Source organism: Squalius cephalus (genome assembly GCF_949319135.1).
Source record: "Squalius cephalus genome assembly, chromosome: 19".
Classification (NCBI taxonomy): domain Eukaryota; kingdom Metazoa; phylum Chordata; class Actinopteri; order Cypriniformes; family Leuciscidae; genus Squalius; species Squalius cephalus.
Genome location: NC_137140.1, coordinates 25601876 through 25618432, shown reverse-complemented (window position 1 = coordinate 25618432; position 16557 = coordinate 25601876). Strand labels below are relative to the sequence as shown.

The window sequence follows — 16557 nt, the reverse complement described above, 5'->3', positions numbered from 1 at the left end:
CGATTACTATAGTAATTTTAAGATCTTGCACTGTCTAGCGGCGTATTACTGTACTGTATTTTCATGAATCGTGTGAATAGAATTGTTTAACAGCGTCATTTTGTTATTTGCATTGAGAATATATCGAACATTTGTTGGATTCATTTTATTTGCATTAATCGCTTATCAAAATCAAAACATTAGAAAATGTTACAAATACAGTTTTCTTTTCGGAAACAACATTGTGCGGAAGGGAATGAATGAAATGTTTTATTTAAATATTTGTTGTGAAAGTGAGTTAATACATTTTGTGCCAGTCAGAATACAAACGGTATAAGCGCATGGATTATTCGATTTACCCTAACTTCTGCATTAAAGAATGTAATAGGCAAATTTTGATCTAAATTACGTTTAATATTAAGCAAATACTAAATAGGTTAAAAGAGTTAACAATGGATAATGCAAATAAATGAACTGCAATTCTCTGTGGCTGCTGCATGCGTGACGTCACTGCACAGGAGGATTTCCCTTGTTAAATAATATCCAATTTCTCATAAAAAACAGAGTTGATATAATTCAAAATGTCTTAAAGTGAGTTTGCTCATGTTTTCCAATCAAAATGGATTGTCACAAATGAGTGAGCCTTAAATAAGGCCCTTATTATCAGGCATTTGAATGCTGTGTACTTTCATCCTCAACCTCTCTTCTCATTACTGTCACTCCTCTGATTATAGGAGAGTCCAGTGCACTGAGCTCAAGTCATTTGCTCCCAGTGGGATCAAGCAGCTGCATACACCTGTGTCTCATCCATTAACAAACGTAAGCTCTGCAGTTAAATACATATATTTAGTATGTTTAACAATATCATACAACTGTATGAAAGCTGATGTAGTTGCCAACTTTTATGTATTTAATGTTTTATTTGTATAGGGACTGATAAAATAAACATAGATAAAACTGACAACAGCCATCCAATGCATGTATCATACTGCTTGTAGCTAATGCTAATTTGCAACACTCTAGAAGGGCTTTTATAAATTACAGTTCCAACAGCAAACAAATCCAAAGAGAAAAATGAAAAGGGGGAAAAAAGAAAGAAAATTAAACGTGTGCAAGTTTGTTGCTGAATTAACCAAGACTTAGTGGCTTTTTAAAAAATATTAAAACTTGCAGCAGATTTTAAATAAACAGGTAAGAGGACAGTCTGAGCAAAAGATGTTTTGCAAATTTAAATTTTACAATTTGATTTGCTATGCATTATAGTTGTTATTTAGGCCAGGAATTTTCAAACTGGAATTTTTTTTTAATATTTTTTATATTATATTTTATATTTTAGCATGGAGGTCCCTCGGGCGAGTATGATCATATTTTGGCGTTTTTTTGCATCTAAAAGATCAGGTTAGGAATTGTTCATAGATAAAGTAGGAAATAATTAAAGTGAAAGCTTAGACCAGTGAGGAATGTATGAAATTAGGAATAAAGAGGAATTAGGAGAGCCAGAGCCAGTGCTGGGTTGATCTGGCCCTAGACGGCTCCACTTGTTACACAGACCGAGACGGGTTGTTAGTCAAGGTTATCGTATGGCAGGATTGTGAGGTGCTCTTAGGATCCAGATGATTATCAGCCTCAAAGAAGGTTTTCTGAAATGGCACCTGAGCGAGTGCTGTCTTCTTCCTGCTGTTCATTCATGAGTAGGAAATGCACCTTATCAGGGGAAGATTTTATCAGACTGCAGTCCGAAAGTTTCTGAAGTCTCAGAAAGGGTGCTGTGTGTGGCTGGATTGTCCAAAAGTCTTTCTCTCAGTTTGCTGGATTTGATTCTTTACCGAATAGATTCTATCTTTAAGAATGTCAGGTGGCATCCCACATTTCCTCTCTTGAGTGGTGCACTGTGGGTATCTTCAGAAGTCCAACCATGAGTGAGACGATCAAAGAGTAACTTCACAGGTCCAAACTGCCTCAATAGTCACTTCATTTCATTCCAAAACTGATAACCACTCTGCCTTTAAACTGCTCTTAACACCTGGAACCTGACCAATCAGATACAACAGTGCAGACATAACACACACACACATTTTCCTTGTGCTCTTTAAATGTCTCTCAAACACATTTGAAGAAAAGATTCTACTGAACGCACGCCATGATTGTCATCTTGGACGTAGATCTGACTAGACTTGAAATACTGTTAGTTGCTTTTTTCTCAACCACAAAGACTACGTTTGGGAAGGTTTGTAAAATGGTGTGAGGGTAGGTGTCTTTAAGTGTGTGTTATGGATGTCCTAAAAAACATTCAAATGTAGTCTGTATCGTTCAAAAGATTTTTAAATGTTTATTATACTCACCAAGGCTGCATTTATTTGGTCAAAAATACAGTAAAACAGTAATCTTGTGAACTATAATTTAAAATAACAGTCTATTTGAATATGTTTTAAAAAGTATTTTATTCTTGTGACAGCAAAGCTGAATTTTCAGCATCATTACTCCAGTCTTCAGTGTCACATGATCCTTCAGAAATCAGTCTAATATGCTGATTTGGTGCTCAAGAAACATTTATTATTATTATTAAGAATTTTGAATATAGTTGTGCTGTTTAATATTTTTGTGGAAATCATGATGCATTTTTTTCAGGGTTATTTGATTAATAGAAAAGTTCAAAAGAACAGAATTTAATTGAAATATAAATATTTTGTAATTTTGTAATGTCATTACTGTCACTTTTGACCAATTTAATGTGTCCTTGCTGAATAATAGTATTAAATTACTACTTTCAAACAAAAAACAATGTCATCCTGTGGTTAATGCATAATGCATTTGGAAATAAGTAGCTAATTCTAGTAGTCTGAACATGAGCCAGTTCTTTTATTTCACAGTGTTGGTTTGGATGTTTGTTGGCTTGACTTGCAGAGCAGAACTGGTAGGCGTTGAGATTAAATCCAGTGACTCGTGGCGGTGAATAATTCCCCTGTCTGGTGCATGCCAGCTGGCATTTGTCAACATGTTTCATTTAATAATAAAGTTGGGCTCTTAAAGATGTGAACTTTGACCTTCAGCTCTGGGAATGTGGCACAGGAGTATTTTGTGGCTGCGGGGGGACTTCATCTGAGATGAACAGTATCATTCTGTTTTCTCCACACATCACTGGGCTGTCCCTCCTCTTTTCTCAAAACACAGACGGGTAAATGATTAGTCTGATGTGACGACAGTTTGACTGGCTTAGACTTGAGCTTGCCTGTGATCAGGGGGACTACTAGGAACATTGTTTGGGGCCCAGTAATGCCTCCTCATTGGGCTCAGGGGAGAGGTGGCCCACCCATAAATATTGTATCATGGGTCCTTTGAATTGTAGTGCAGGCCTTGACTGCTGTCAGCCATTTTATGATGCATAAGGGTACAGACTCTCTTTGCAGACCTCATGCTACCTGAGTCCCTCAGCCATTAATTGGTTGGGTTTTATCTCAAAATATCCCTGGATCTTTCCCATCCCATGTTCCTAGCTTGTTCAACCAGTGCCCCTGAGGGTCAATAAAAATTGCTGTCCCACTAACCTCAAGCCCACCATCTCATGAGTGAAATTCCAAGAAATCTTTCTCTCCCAAATTTGTTTTCCCAAACAGTCTCTCTCACAGTTGCTTTTTCTTTGTTAGAATTCTCATAGCCTTTTTTTTTTTGGTACAGTTACTCAGTAGTTGGCCTCTTCAAAGACTTTTTAATCTTTTTGTTCACATTTCAGGGCTCAATGCAAAATGTCCTCTAGAAGTCGGCTGCATCTCCTTCTCATGCTCCTGTTTGGTCAAGGTAAGAGAAAGTGGCTGAGCACTTTATTTTTTAAGAGATTTAAATATTGTTTGTTGACTTTAGATGCTTTAGAAATGTGTTGTACTTAGTAACTTGAGATGTTTATCTGAAAAGAATAATTCATTATAGCCCTCAACAAGGAATTTCAGCCAGATGTTTATTTTCTCAACAAGTGCGTTAGCTTTTACATTATTTGCCCTGCCAGCAAAAGGTTTTTTATCAGACTAAGAGATCCAAATCTGTTTACATTATTGTTATTCTTTATTGGCTGTCATGCTGAGGCCTCCACAAAATTCCTCTATTTGTTGGAGTGTGGAGTTCTGAATTGAGATATCTTCCCGTGTTCCTGAAATATTTTCCCATTACGTTCCTGGACAAATGCCATAAATCTGAGGAGGGATTTAGTCCTTCAGACCGCTCAAATCAGGCGATAAAATGTCTCTTGGTTCCACAGCCTGTCAGAGGGGATCACCGCAGGGTTTGAGGGGAGATTCACCGTGACCTAGTACAAGTTGATTTGTTCAGAGCCATACTGTACATCACTGATGCTGGTCGTCTATCATATGAAAATAACTAGCTCTGACATCCCCTTTCCAGTATTACCAGTCCTTTCTTCTTTAGATGTAAAAATGCATAGTACATATTCAAACGAAATCATTAAGCTTCATGGTTCATCACACCGCAGATCAGATCATTTATTGAACCTGTCACAGTGTAATGCAGGCTTTGTAAAGAGGTTGTAATTAAAGTGTAGTTATAAACTACAAAACTGTATCACCATATATATATATATATATTAGGGCTGTCAAACGATTAATCGCGATTAATCGCATCCAAAATAAAAGTTTGTTTTTACATAATATATGTGTGTATGGAGTATAATTATTTTCTATATATAAATACACACACATGCATATATATTTAAGAAAAATGTGTTATTTATATGTAAAATATTTATATATAATATAAATTATATATAATATAAATATATATACACAGTATATACATGCAAATATTTCTTAAATATATACATGCATGTGTGTGTATTTATATATAGAAAATAATTATACACCATACACACATATATTATGTAAAAACAAACTTTTATTTTGGATGCGATGAATCGCGATTAATCGTTTGACAGCCCTAATATATATATATATATATATATATATGTATATGTACTAAAGTGTAGGTGTTAATTTAATTTGGCTACTATTTACAAAGGTTCTGAGGTATCAGTTTGCTCTTTTGGAATTCTTGTGAGAATAGCAGTGATTCAGGATGACACACATCTTTATTTATCTTCACCATCGGTGGAATTAAACCATTAACATTTTGTGGCATAATTTCCACCCTGACGCCCCCAGCCCCTCATCTACTCGGGGGGGGGGGGTCCTGCAGGTTTCTTAGGCCGAGGTCTGTTTCCATGGCGAGGTGCTGAGAGCAGCCCTCCGCATGATGGCATGAGTGTTAGGGGACAAAAGCACATGATTAAAGTGTGTGATTCTCAAGCGCACTCCACTCCACAGGAGCGTTACACTGGGTCTTCACTACCCTGGGCTGTTCTCATGGCCCCTGCCTCTCAATCAGAGATTGTATGCATGAGAGAGCTTGTCGCTCTGAACCGTGCTCACTCGAGCGGGAAACATGGGCTAGGACAGCCTGACCGTTCTCTTCACGTCCAGTGGGCGTTGCTGGAATGCTGATCGTTCTAAATTATTCCTCTCCGAAGGATGTTTAGCGAGTTCCATACGGAGCTGGGTCTTGGGGGCAGGGGTCAGATCAGCTATCTAGGAGCCGTGCTCAAATGACTCATTTTTGCAACCTGTTGTTGACTTTGACAGTGCCTGAGGGAGTACCTGGGTCAGTATCACTAAATACACGTCTAAGTCACATTACACCTAAAATATTTTTTGCATTATATTGTAGTTGCATTATGTTCAAGACAATAGATTGGTGTAGGTATGACATCAGATCCTTGAAGACTAATTCCCCAAGATTTTCCTATGGGGTTTTATAATGTTTTTTTTTTTTCAATTTATGAGTAAAATAAGGTCTGTGGAAAACATAACTTGATCATACTTTAATGTTTTGTTCTACAAAGTAAATTACCACACACCCGTACCGAAAACGCAAATTTTGAAGCAGTTATGTTTATTTTTGAAAACGTATGTTTCTAATAAGTAACTGGATAAGACAGTTGGGGTGTGATTGTGAGCAGTGTACGTTGTAGAACAAAACGTCAAAGTATCATTAAGTTATGTTTACCACAGACAATGTTTACGATCATGATGTATAAAAACTAATAATATCATAATATTTTTCCCTGTTACAGCGATTAAACTTTTTCTTTTTTTTCATTAGATTTACAAGGTTTGGTGGTGGTGCTTAATTGTTTTAAAATAGCTTTAACAATCCTAAAAATAGGTTGTTTTTAAACTATATCTTTCTTTAGATTTTCGGGTGAAATATGACCCTTTCTTGACAGGTTTTATTAGTTTATTTTAAAATTCTATTTCTATATTTAAAATAGAACATTTGAAATTGAAATTGAAATGCTAAATTTTTACACCTCTGTATAATGCCTATTAACTGCTAACTACAGTATCTCTTTCTTTATAGTTTGGTCCATTTTCTCTGTACAGGAGATACAAACAGATCTTGAAACCATTATGAAAATCAACGCTGCTGGAGAAAGTGAGTGTTGAATTTTTCTTTCTCAGTCAGAAAATCAAGTGAAAACTCCTCAAACATGTACAAAGCAGCACTATAGTGCAGAGGAACAACACTGAATTTAAAAAAAGAAGAATTCATGTCTGTAAAGAACCACTGATCTAATGCCAACGTGTGTCCATATAAATGTGCAAGGGAGTCACAAACCTGTGTTTACTTGTAAAGAGAGGGTTTAGTTTCATATTAAAAGTTTGAAAGAATGACTCCACATAGACACAGAAATCCTGTGAGAGTTAGTGTATTTACGTAGCCACAGTTTAGGGCCACAATTGCCCCTAGAAGTTAGCTAAATCCTGTCTTTAGAAATTATAAGTAGCATAAAAACAATGCAAGTCTATGCTATGTGTGCATTTGTATAGCTAGGGAAATGTGTTTGTGTGCTGGTGCAGACAGCGGCATGCCGTCTCTGTCTAATCACCTTCTTTATGACAGGCGGCGGGTTCTAACATGACAGCTACATGGATTATAATTTAGCCGGTTGACTAGCACAAACTTGCTGTAATGTGTTTGTGAGTATTTATCTCTGCTAGAACATGCCACAGGTGACCTTTGAGCTCTTTAAATGTGTCAAATATAGGCTAGTGTTTATGTGAACTTGTAAGTGTTGCTGTTTTGCATCACCACTGTGTTTTTTTTTTATGTGCCATTGGGTTAACCAGTCTTGACTTTTTGTGTTTTCTTCTGTGTGTGGTCAGTGATGCAGTGCTCTGCAGCAATGGATGTTCTCTTTGTGATGGACAGCTCCTACAGCGTTGGGAAAGGAGGATTCGAACGATCCCGGCACTACATGTTGAAGCTGTGTGAGGCTCTTGATGTCAGCCCAGACAAGGTCAGATTTGCATAGAAATCAATGTCAGATTAAAAGTAACACCCACAATTAAAGGACACCCAAAATTAAAAACAGTCATTGTTTACTCGCTCCTATGCCGTTTCAATCCACTATGCTGTATTTTTTACAATGCAGCTCTTGACATAATGAACGTTTATTGTGGTCAGGGGTATTCAAGCTTTAAAAACAACACAAAAGTGCGCATTTCTAAACTAATGTGATGACATTGTGGATGACAAAATGGTATTCATTATCACATATGCAGTAACCAACTTTGTAACCAATAACCAATGCAGTCACATTTTTTGTTATGTCTTTATGTGACATTTTTTGTCACATAAAGACATAATTTGACTTCAGAAGATGTAAAGGAATATAGCACACAAGTCAAATAAGCTATCTTTATGGTGCTTATTTTGTTTATCGTACGTTTTGGAATATGACAGCCATTGTCACTACAAAAAATATCAGAATACAGGATTGGAACGACGTGATATGAAAGCTTGTTTCCACAACGGAATAAAAAAATTAAAAAGCTAATTGCAACTTTTTGCAACAAAATCTCAGAATTAAAAGATTTAAACTGAAAAGATTTCAGCTGACTTATTTCTCAAAATTGCAAGTTTTTAATCTCACAATTATGAGATGTATATAAGATATAAACTCGCAATTGTGAGTTATAAAGTAAGAGTTGTGATATATGAACTCAGGAAAAAATAAGTCAGAATTGTGAGATATAAACTTGCATTTGTGAGACTTTTTTTTTTTTTTTCATGCGGAAACAAGCTTCCATAACATTATGGTAATGACAGAACTTTATTATTGGGCTATTCTTTTAATTCTTGCATGCCGTCTCTCAAATTCTGGCATTATGTTGAATATTATTTATGTTAGTTTCCTCTTCATGTTTATGGTGTTTAAACTGCGTTCTCTATTTTGGGCAGGTGAAAGTTGGCGTGGTTCAGTTTGGTTCCACGCCCAAACTGGAAATCAGTCTGGACTCCTACAAGAGCAAGGAGGAGCTGAAGAAAAAGATGAAGAAAATCCACTATAGGTACAGAGATTAGTGTTATTGTGTGTCTATCAGGGCTCAGCACTTCCTGTGGAGGATGAGAAACATCTCACTCCATTTTACATCTTTGAAACTTTGTCGACACAGACATGGGGACTTGTGTTTACAATACACCCTCAACATGTGTGTGCATGTGTGTCGGAGTGCGCTGTGTCATGAGGTTGAATTAATGGTTTTTGTAGTGAAGGCTGTGCAGGGTTCTGTAATGACTAGTAGCTGAATTACACTCTGAGCACACAGCTGGCCTAAACCTTATCACCCAGTCAGGACATACCACATCTCCCTCGACAAGCTGTGAAATTACCGTTTCGGATTCCCACTCCATGAAAATTTCACCACTTGTCTGTCTAGCTGAACAACTGTGAGCAAAGATGATGGAGAGAAGCCCAGCTGTGCACATGCCTGTGTCTCCACTGACATTAATCAATATCCCTGCAGGATGGAGGAGATCCTGTATTTCAACACTGCATAAAGGAGCATTGTCAGTAGTTGACATTGAAAAATATAGCTGTTATACCATTTTTTAAAAAGTTACTCATGAAACTGTATATTTTATATATATATATATATATATATATATATATATATATAAATCATTCTTATATTGTGATTTGGTTGCAATTCCTACATCAGTTTCTTAATCAACTGGCCAGTTAACCATTAACTCCAATGTATGTATCAAGTGTTCATTTATGAAGTACAGAGAATGTACAGTATTAACACTGGAAAGAAGGCAAGCAGAGTTTAAATCAACCCGAAGATGAAGATGTAGCCTGTGTGAAGCTGAGAGTGCTGTTACTGGTTTAGGTTTCATCATGCAGGGTGCTTTAAGGACACAGTGGACTGAAGGGAACTAAAGGCTTCTGTGTTATCCTAAGACTTCTGAGGGGCCGCTGTAGTTAAATTAATGAGATTAGAGCAGAGGCAGTGAAGGAAAACTCGCAAAGAAAAACCAGACTGTCCTCTTCATTGTGCAGTGTAATGTTGACTGTGTTGCTGTGGGTTTCTGAGTTACTGTTTTGCACAGTGGAGGTGTGACAAGCCACAAATAATAAAGACTGGAATTTCATGTCTCAGTAGTAATTTTGATATAACTCTCAGTTGTATGTCTTAAAATGTGAAATGTTTGAAGTAACTCTTTCTCTCCTTCAGAGGTGGAAGCACACAGACAGGTCTGGCTCTGAAGTTCGTTCTGAGGAAGGGGTTTTCCGGCGGACGCAATTCCACAGTGCCACGCGTCGTGATCCTCTTATCTGACGGAAAGTCCCAGGGGGCAGTGCAGCTGGCTGCCTCGGAGCTCAAGCTGTCTGGAGTGACTCTGTTTGCCGTGGGGATCCGTTACCCAAGGTAACACATAACATTTCCACTGACTTCAATCACGGAATAAAACCTTCACATCTCTAATTACCCGCTTCAACAGAACCTCTCAGAAACATGTCCATGTACACCCCCATGAAATGAAGCCTATTATTAGGACCAAGAAGATATTTTTCAATCGTGAAATTATTTTTATGACAGTTAAGCATTTTCTCACCATATTTTTATTACTGTACTACACAAATTGGGCTAGAGTATCTCATTTTTGATTTTAATAAAAAAAAAAAAAAGAACACGATAATTCAATTTGACAGCACTAATATACATATATATATTAGGACTGTCAAACGATTAATCGCGATTAATCGCATCCAAAATAAAAGTTTGTTTTTACATAATATATGTGTGTGTACGGTGTATAATTATTTTCTAAATATAAATACACACACATGCATGTATATATTTAAGAAATATTTGCATGTGTATATACTGTGTATATATATTTATATTATATATAATTTATATTATATATAAATATTTTATATATAAATAACACATTTTTCTTAAATATATATGCATGTGTGTGTATTTATATATAGAAAATAATTATACTCCATACACACACATATATTATGTAAACACAAACTTTTATTTTGGATGCGATTAATCGCGATTAATCGTTTGACAGCCCTAATATATATATATATATATATGTATATGTATATTAGTGCTGTCAACTGGAATTAGTGCTGTCAAATTGAATTATCGTGATTTAACATAAAAGTTTGTGTGTATATACATAAACTTTTATGTTAATCATGCTAAATTGATTTGACAGCACTGATTAATATGGAATTATGTATATCATTTTTTTGAGTATCTCAATCAGAATCAATATTAAAAATATTGTAAATTACCAAACAAAAACTTGATGTATTATGGTAATGAGGATTTTTTTGGCAAAATGTGCTGACTTTTCATGAAAATAATGTCACAAAAAACAGCTGGTCTTCATTTTCTTAATGCAAAATAACATTTCTTTGTTTATTTTAATTTTGGGCAACATGTTTTATCGCTTTATATTTACCTTGTGTCCTTGGTAATACACTCTGTCAGTAACACTGTACACTGTACAGAGAGTAAAGTTGTGGTACTTTAGTATATACCATGGTGCTGAGAGATTACCATAATGATGTACCATTGTATTTACTGTGCATGGCACTTTAAGGTACGGTGAAGAATACTATTGGAATTATTATTATTTTATTTTTTTAAGAAATTAAAAAAAATGGTAATACCATGGTACTTTTCTGTGCTTTTTTGTTGGTGATTGTTTTGAAACATTTTGCAGGGACAGGTGCGGTCATATTTGAAATGTTTTCAGCTCTATTAGTGCTGACAGCTCTCAGACACACTAACAGGTGTGTTATTGCACACTAAAAGGCTGCTGACAGCCTGGATGTGTGGTGTTACTTTTGGATAGGCTGCAGATAGTGTAATTCCTCTGTTCTCTCTTTACTTTGAGGCTTTATGGCAGCTTCCCAACAGGTGCAGGAGGAAGAGAGAATCTCAGTGGATAAACTCACCTTAACTGCCATTTCTAACAGCTGGGAGTCTATCAGTGTTGTGTTTGGGTGGATTACTGTGACCCCTCAGAGCTCTTGCAGCACCATATGCTCTGTCTGCTCAAAATGTATTTTACTGCACCGTGTGTAATATAGATCTGGAATTGACTGTGACCTTAGCTACTTTTTAAAAGTTTGAAGTCATTTTAAAGAAATTAATACTTTTATTCAGCAAGTAGGTAATCAAAAGTGACTAAATACATTTATAATGTAACAAAAGATTTATATTTCAAATAAATGCTGTTCTTTTGAGCTTTCTATTCTCTCAAAGAATCCTGAAAAAATCCACAAAAAATATGAAGCAGCACAACTATTTTCAACATTGATAATAATATGAAATGTTTTTTGAGCACCAAATCAGCATATTAGAATAACTTCTAACACTGAAGACTGGAGTAATGATGCTGAAAATTCAGCTTTGCCATCACATAAATAAATTACAATTTTAAAACATATTCAATTGGAAAACAGTTATTTTAAATTGTAATAATATTTCACAATATTACTGTTTTACTGTATTTTTTGATCAAAGAAATGCAATGAGAGCATAAGACACTTCTTTCCACAACATAAATATATAATAAAAAAAAAGATTCACCATGAAAAAGATGTTGCATTATAACCAGTCAAAGAACTTAGCCAAGACGAATGTTTATTTTTTATTTTTGTACAGAGCTTTAAAGAAACTTGTCTTTCTCTTGTAAGGTGGGAAGAGCTCCATGAATTGGCGAGCAGCCCATCGGATGCTCATGTGTTCTTCGCGGAGCACTTCAGTGATGCTGTTAATGGATTATTCAGCAGCCTCACCACCTCCTCCGTCTGCACTGCCGTTCCTTCAGGTAAAAGACTCACCTGTGACTCAATCAACAGCGCCTTTATGAACAGCAAGTGACGTTTCCTGCACTGTGATATCTGCAGGGTGTAAGGTGGAGTCTTACCCGTGTGTGCAGAAAACCCTGGAGACGGTAAAAGAGCTTCAGGGAAACTTCATGTGCTGGAAAGGGTCCAAGGGATACTCACCATACACATCCCTCTGCCCTCATTACAGGTAAATGACATGGATTGAACAAAACGCATGGGTCTTGACCTATTCTAAAGTGTAAAAAACACTTTGTTCATTCCACGAGACACTGAGAATCATCTGTCTGACACATATCTATGATGAGTCAAAATGACCTTAATGTATATTGACTCTCTTTCTCACCATTATACAGTCACAGAGATGCCTCAGGTCTGAGATTATGTTTGTATTGTATCATATTGTGTGTGTTTTTGTTCTTTTGAAGCATCGCAGGCTCATATTGAGGTTTCATGGCCTGAGGTGAAACATAAAGCAGATCATTAACAGAAATGTATGGAATGAAACTGGTTGTCTTACAGAAACCTTGACCATATATATATATATATATATATATATATATATATATATAATAAATCGATTAATCACAATTGCATCTAACATAAAAGTCTTAGTTTACATAATATAGTAATATAGGTGTGTGTGTATATATATTATTAGATGTCTATATATGTCTGTGTGTCCGTGTATATACTGTATACACACACACACACACACACACACACACACACACACACACACATATATATATATATATATATATATATATATATATATATATATATATATATAAAAATATAAATATATATAAATATAATAATATATATATAATATATACACACACACACACACACACACACACACACACACACACACACACACACACACCTATATTATGTAAACAGAAACTTTCATGTTAGATGCAATTAGTCGATTTTACAGCACTAATACTATATATTAATACTAATAATAAATATAATAAGGTATATACAGTATACTGAATATATAAAATAATTATGATTATTATTAATCATTTTGAGGTTTCATGGCCTGAGGTTTCATGGCCTGAGGTGGAACATAAAGGAGTTCATTAACAGAAATGCAAAACTGGTTTCACATTGTATTACAGAAACCTTGACCAAAAAAATTATATAGCATTATTATTATTATTATGATTTAAGCTCAAATAAACACAGATGTGACCATGAACCACAAAACCAGTCACATGGGTAAAAAAAAAATTAATTGAGATTTATACATCATCTGAAAGCTGAATAAATAAGATTTCCATTGATGTATGGTTTGTTAGGATAGGACAATATTTTGAAAAAAATCGAAACATTGAGAAAATCGCCTTTAAAGTTGTCCATTTATGTTCGCGATTGTGCTGCATTCACTCACAAAAATAAATGTTTTATATATTTACGGTAGGAAATGTACAAAATATCTTTATGGAACATGATCTTTACTTAATATCCTAATGATTTTTGGCATAAAAGAAAAATCGATAATTTTGACCCATACAATGTATTGTTGGCTATTGCCGCAAATATACCCTTGCGACTTATGACTGGTTTTGTGATCCAGGCTCACAGATAATAATAAATAAATTAATTAATTAATAATTAATTATAATATGGTTTATTATGATTATTATTAATTTTGAGGTTTAATGGCCTGAGGTGAAACATAAAGGAGTTCAGTGATGTGTGGAGTGAAAGTGGATTCACATTGTTTTACAGGTATAACAAAGTTTACAGGCAGCACCCCGTTGTCTGTCACCGAACTGTCTGTCCAGGTAAGACCTAAAAATCAGAATACTCAATAATGAATTTTTAATTCCATAATCATCAGAATTTGATTAATAGAAATGATTCCCTCTCCCTTCAGAACCATGTGACTCTCACCCCTGTCAGAACGGGGGGACGTGTATATCTGAGGGACTGGAGAAATACCGCTGCGAGTGTCCCACAGGCTACGGCAGTGACCCCAATTGTGGTGAGTTCACATTCATGTGCCTCTCTTCCCACACTCCTCAGCATCTAACGGGCTGTGTGTGTTTTGTTTTGGTGGGTTTGGGTGGATTGTATGCGTGTGTGGGAGTTGTCACAAACAGCTCATGGTTTCACGTTACAGTGGGGGTCAGCTTTCGGGCTAGGTCACGGTTGACTGAAATATACCTCAGAGGTCTTATGTCCTTCAGATGATAGAGACGCTCTAATTATGAGCTAATATCACTCTGTTTCCATCTACAAATGCTTCCAAAGTCAGAAACCTTGTTGCAAATTTGACGCCTTGTGCCGTGAAATGCAACCATCAAATTTATTTCGTAAAAAAAATTGTTACCATTATTGATATACATACAATATTGCCAAATAATCAATGTACACAACAAAAGCAGTGAATGAATAAATAAATACATAAATAAAATTATATGAATATTTTATTGCCAAAGCATCAACACACACAACAAAGGCAGTGACAAATTTAAAAAAAAAAAAAAAAAAAAAAAAAAATTGTTTTACAAAATATAAAAAAAAAATATATATATTTTAAAATGAGATCAAATAATATCTTTATTTACATTACGTGTGTTCGCTGTTGCAGGCCAACAGCTGTAAAATGCCCAACCACATTTGTTTTGTTTTTATATACTATTTAGGGTGAGATAAATCTGAAATTAATAATATCGCAAAAAAAAAAAAAAATTTAAATAAAAAAATTAAACAATGACACAGCAGTCTCCAAAAACAATTAAACATTAGCAAAAAAGAACATTAAAGAAAGTAGTGTAGAATGTGTGTAAAGTTAGTTCTGACCACACAAATCAATTCAATTCCCTTTTATTGTCATTGCATAAAATACATTTAAGTTAATAAGCAAATCTTACGGTGCGTCGTCCACACACGACAACACAACAGCAATAATTAAGACAAAATAAATATGACACACTATAATACCAAAACTTGACAGTTTCATGTAAAGATATTGCACATTGTTATCACAAAGTGGCTCTAACTGTAATTATAATTAGTGCATTTGAATCATGACCATTCAAGGTGTAATCAAACGTTTAGTGTTTAGCATTGTTGTTCAGTTCTCTGATGGCTCTTGGGTAAAAAACTGTTGTTAAAACTGTTAGTCCGTGATGCGATAGACCTGAAACACTTAACAGAGGACAAACAGAAGATGTTGATGATGATGTTAGCCGCTCTACTCAGACAGCGAGAGCTGAATAAATGTTTTAGTGAGGGTTTTCTAGATGGGGCTGGTATATTTTCCTAAATGAGATTCCAAGAATCCGTCATCAGTCTCCATGAGTTCCATTGTAACACTGACATAGAATCCTCCGGCCAATCAGAACATGATGACACGCACAACCTCCTGCTGTCAGTCAGTGTGAATGACATCACAGGCAGGGGTTAGATCAGATGACCCCACTTAACCCGCAGAGTGAAAGATGGATCTTTTTGTTTGTTTATGCTCTACATAAATGCATTTTTGCATGTGTTAATGGGTAAAGAAGAGTCTCACACGAGCCTAACTAAAGTCTAAAATAAACACAAGATAATGCAGAAGTGGTATGTTAAGCATGTTCTTTAGATCTGAAAATGGTGTCAATCAAAACCCTCTTAACCGTCTCCTCTTTTCCCAGCTCCCGTTCTGAGTTTCGACTGCTCTGTGGATGTGCTCTTCCTGGTGGAGGGCTCCTCTGCTCTTACTCTGGAGGGTTTCTTACGCTTCAAGTCCTTCTTAAAGCGGTTCATGCAGGCTGTATTGAGTTCTGACACCCCTGTAAAGATGGGGTTGGCCCAGTACAGCAGCGACGTGAAGATCGAAGCCAAAATTGGGGAGCACAGAGACCCGGCGAAGCTGATCCAGGCCGTTGAGCGCCTGCAGTATCGTGGCGGGCAGGCCAAGGCTGGAAACGCTCTTCGCTACATCACACGCAATGGCTTCCAGAGCGCACCCGTGTTTGCCGATGTTCAGGATGACCTGCCGCGAGTGGTAGTGCTGCTCACGGGGACGCCCTCGGCCGACCCTGTGGTGGAGCCAGCGAAGTACGCACGGGACAGGGAGATCTTCATCATCGGTGTAGCGCCAGAAGGGATGAGGGCTGAAATAAACAACATAACAGGAAACCCCCAGCGCACCATCACATACCAGTCACCCGACAGATTGACCGCTAAGATCCCAGAGCTAAGAGCCAAAATTTGCAGCGTCGACAACCAGGGTAGAGATCTGAACCATTCTTCATTGACACAACTGTAAAGTCCTTACATAGATCGTTGCACCTCAAGGCATAGTTCACCTCAAATAATAGTTTTCCATCTAATGGACTCTT

The 16557-nt window shown here is 36.1% G+C and overlaps 1 protein-coding gene across 2 annotated transcripts in view; it reads left to right on the top strand.

Moving 5' to 3' along the window:
• vwa2 (von Willebrand factor A domain containing 2) overlaps positions 1–16557 on the top strand; it is a 49518-nt gene that overhangs the window by 29605 nt on the left and 3356 nt on the right. Inside the window, exons 1-11 of one of the 2 annotated variants that reach the window (XM_079851612.1) lie at positions 713–798; positions 3710–3774; positions 6400–6474; positions 7206–7339; positions 8284–8393; positions 9564–9758; positions 12059–12192; positions 12272–12401; positions 13955–14010; positions 14103–14210; positions 15868–16446. In XM_079851612.1, coding sequence (XP_079707738.1) covers positions 3723–3774; positions 6400–6474; positions 7206–7339; positions 8284–8393; positions 9564–9758; positions 12059–12192; positions 12272–12401; positions 13955–14010; positions 14103–14210; positions 15868–16446 — 1573 coding nt within the window. In that variant the 5' untranslated portion in view covers positions 713–798; positions 3710–3722. Of the gene's footprint in view, positions 1–712; positions 799–3709; positions 3775–6399; positions 6475–7205; positions 7340–8283; positions 8394–9563; positions 9759–12058; positions 12193–12271; positions 12402–13954; positions 14011–14102; positions 14211–15867; positions 16447–16557 lie in introns of those variants that run through there. The other variant, XM_079851613.1, reaches the window with a different exon arrangement.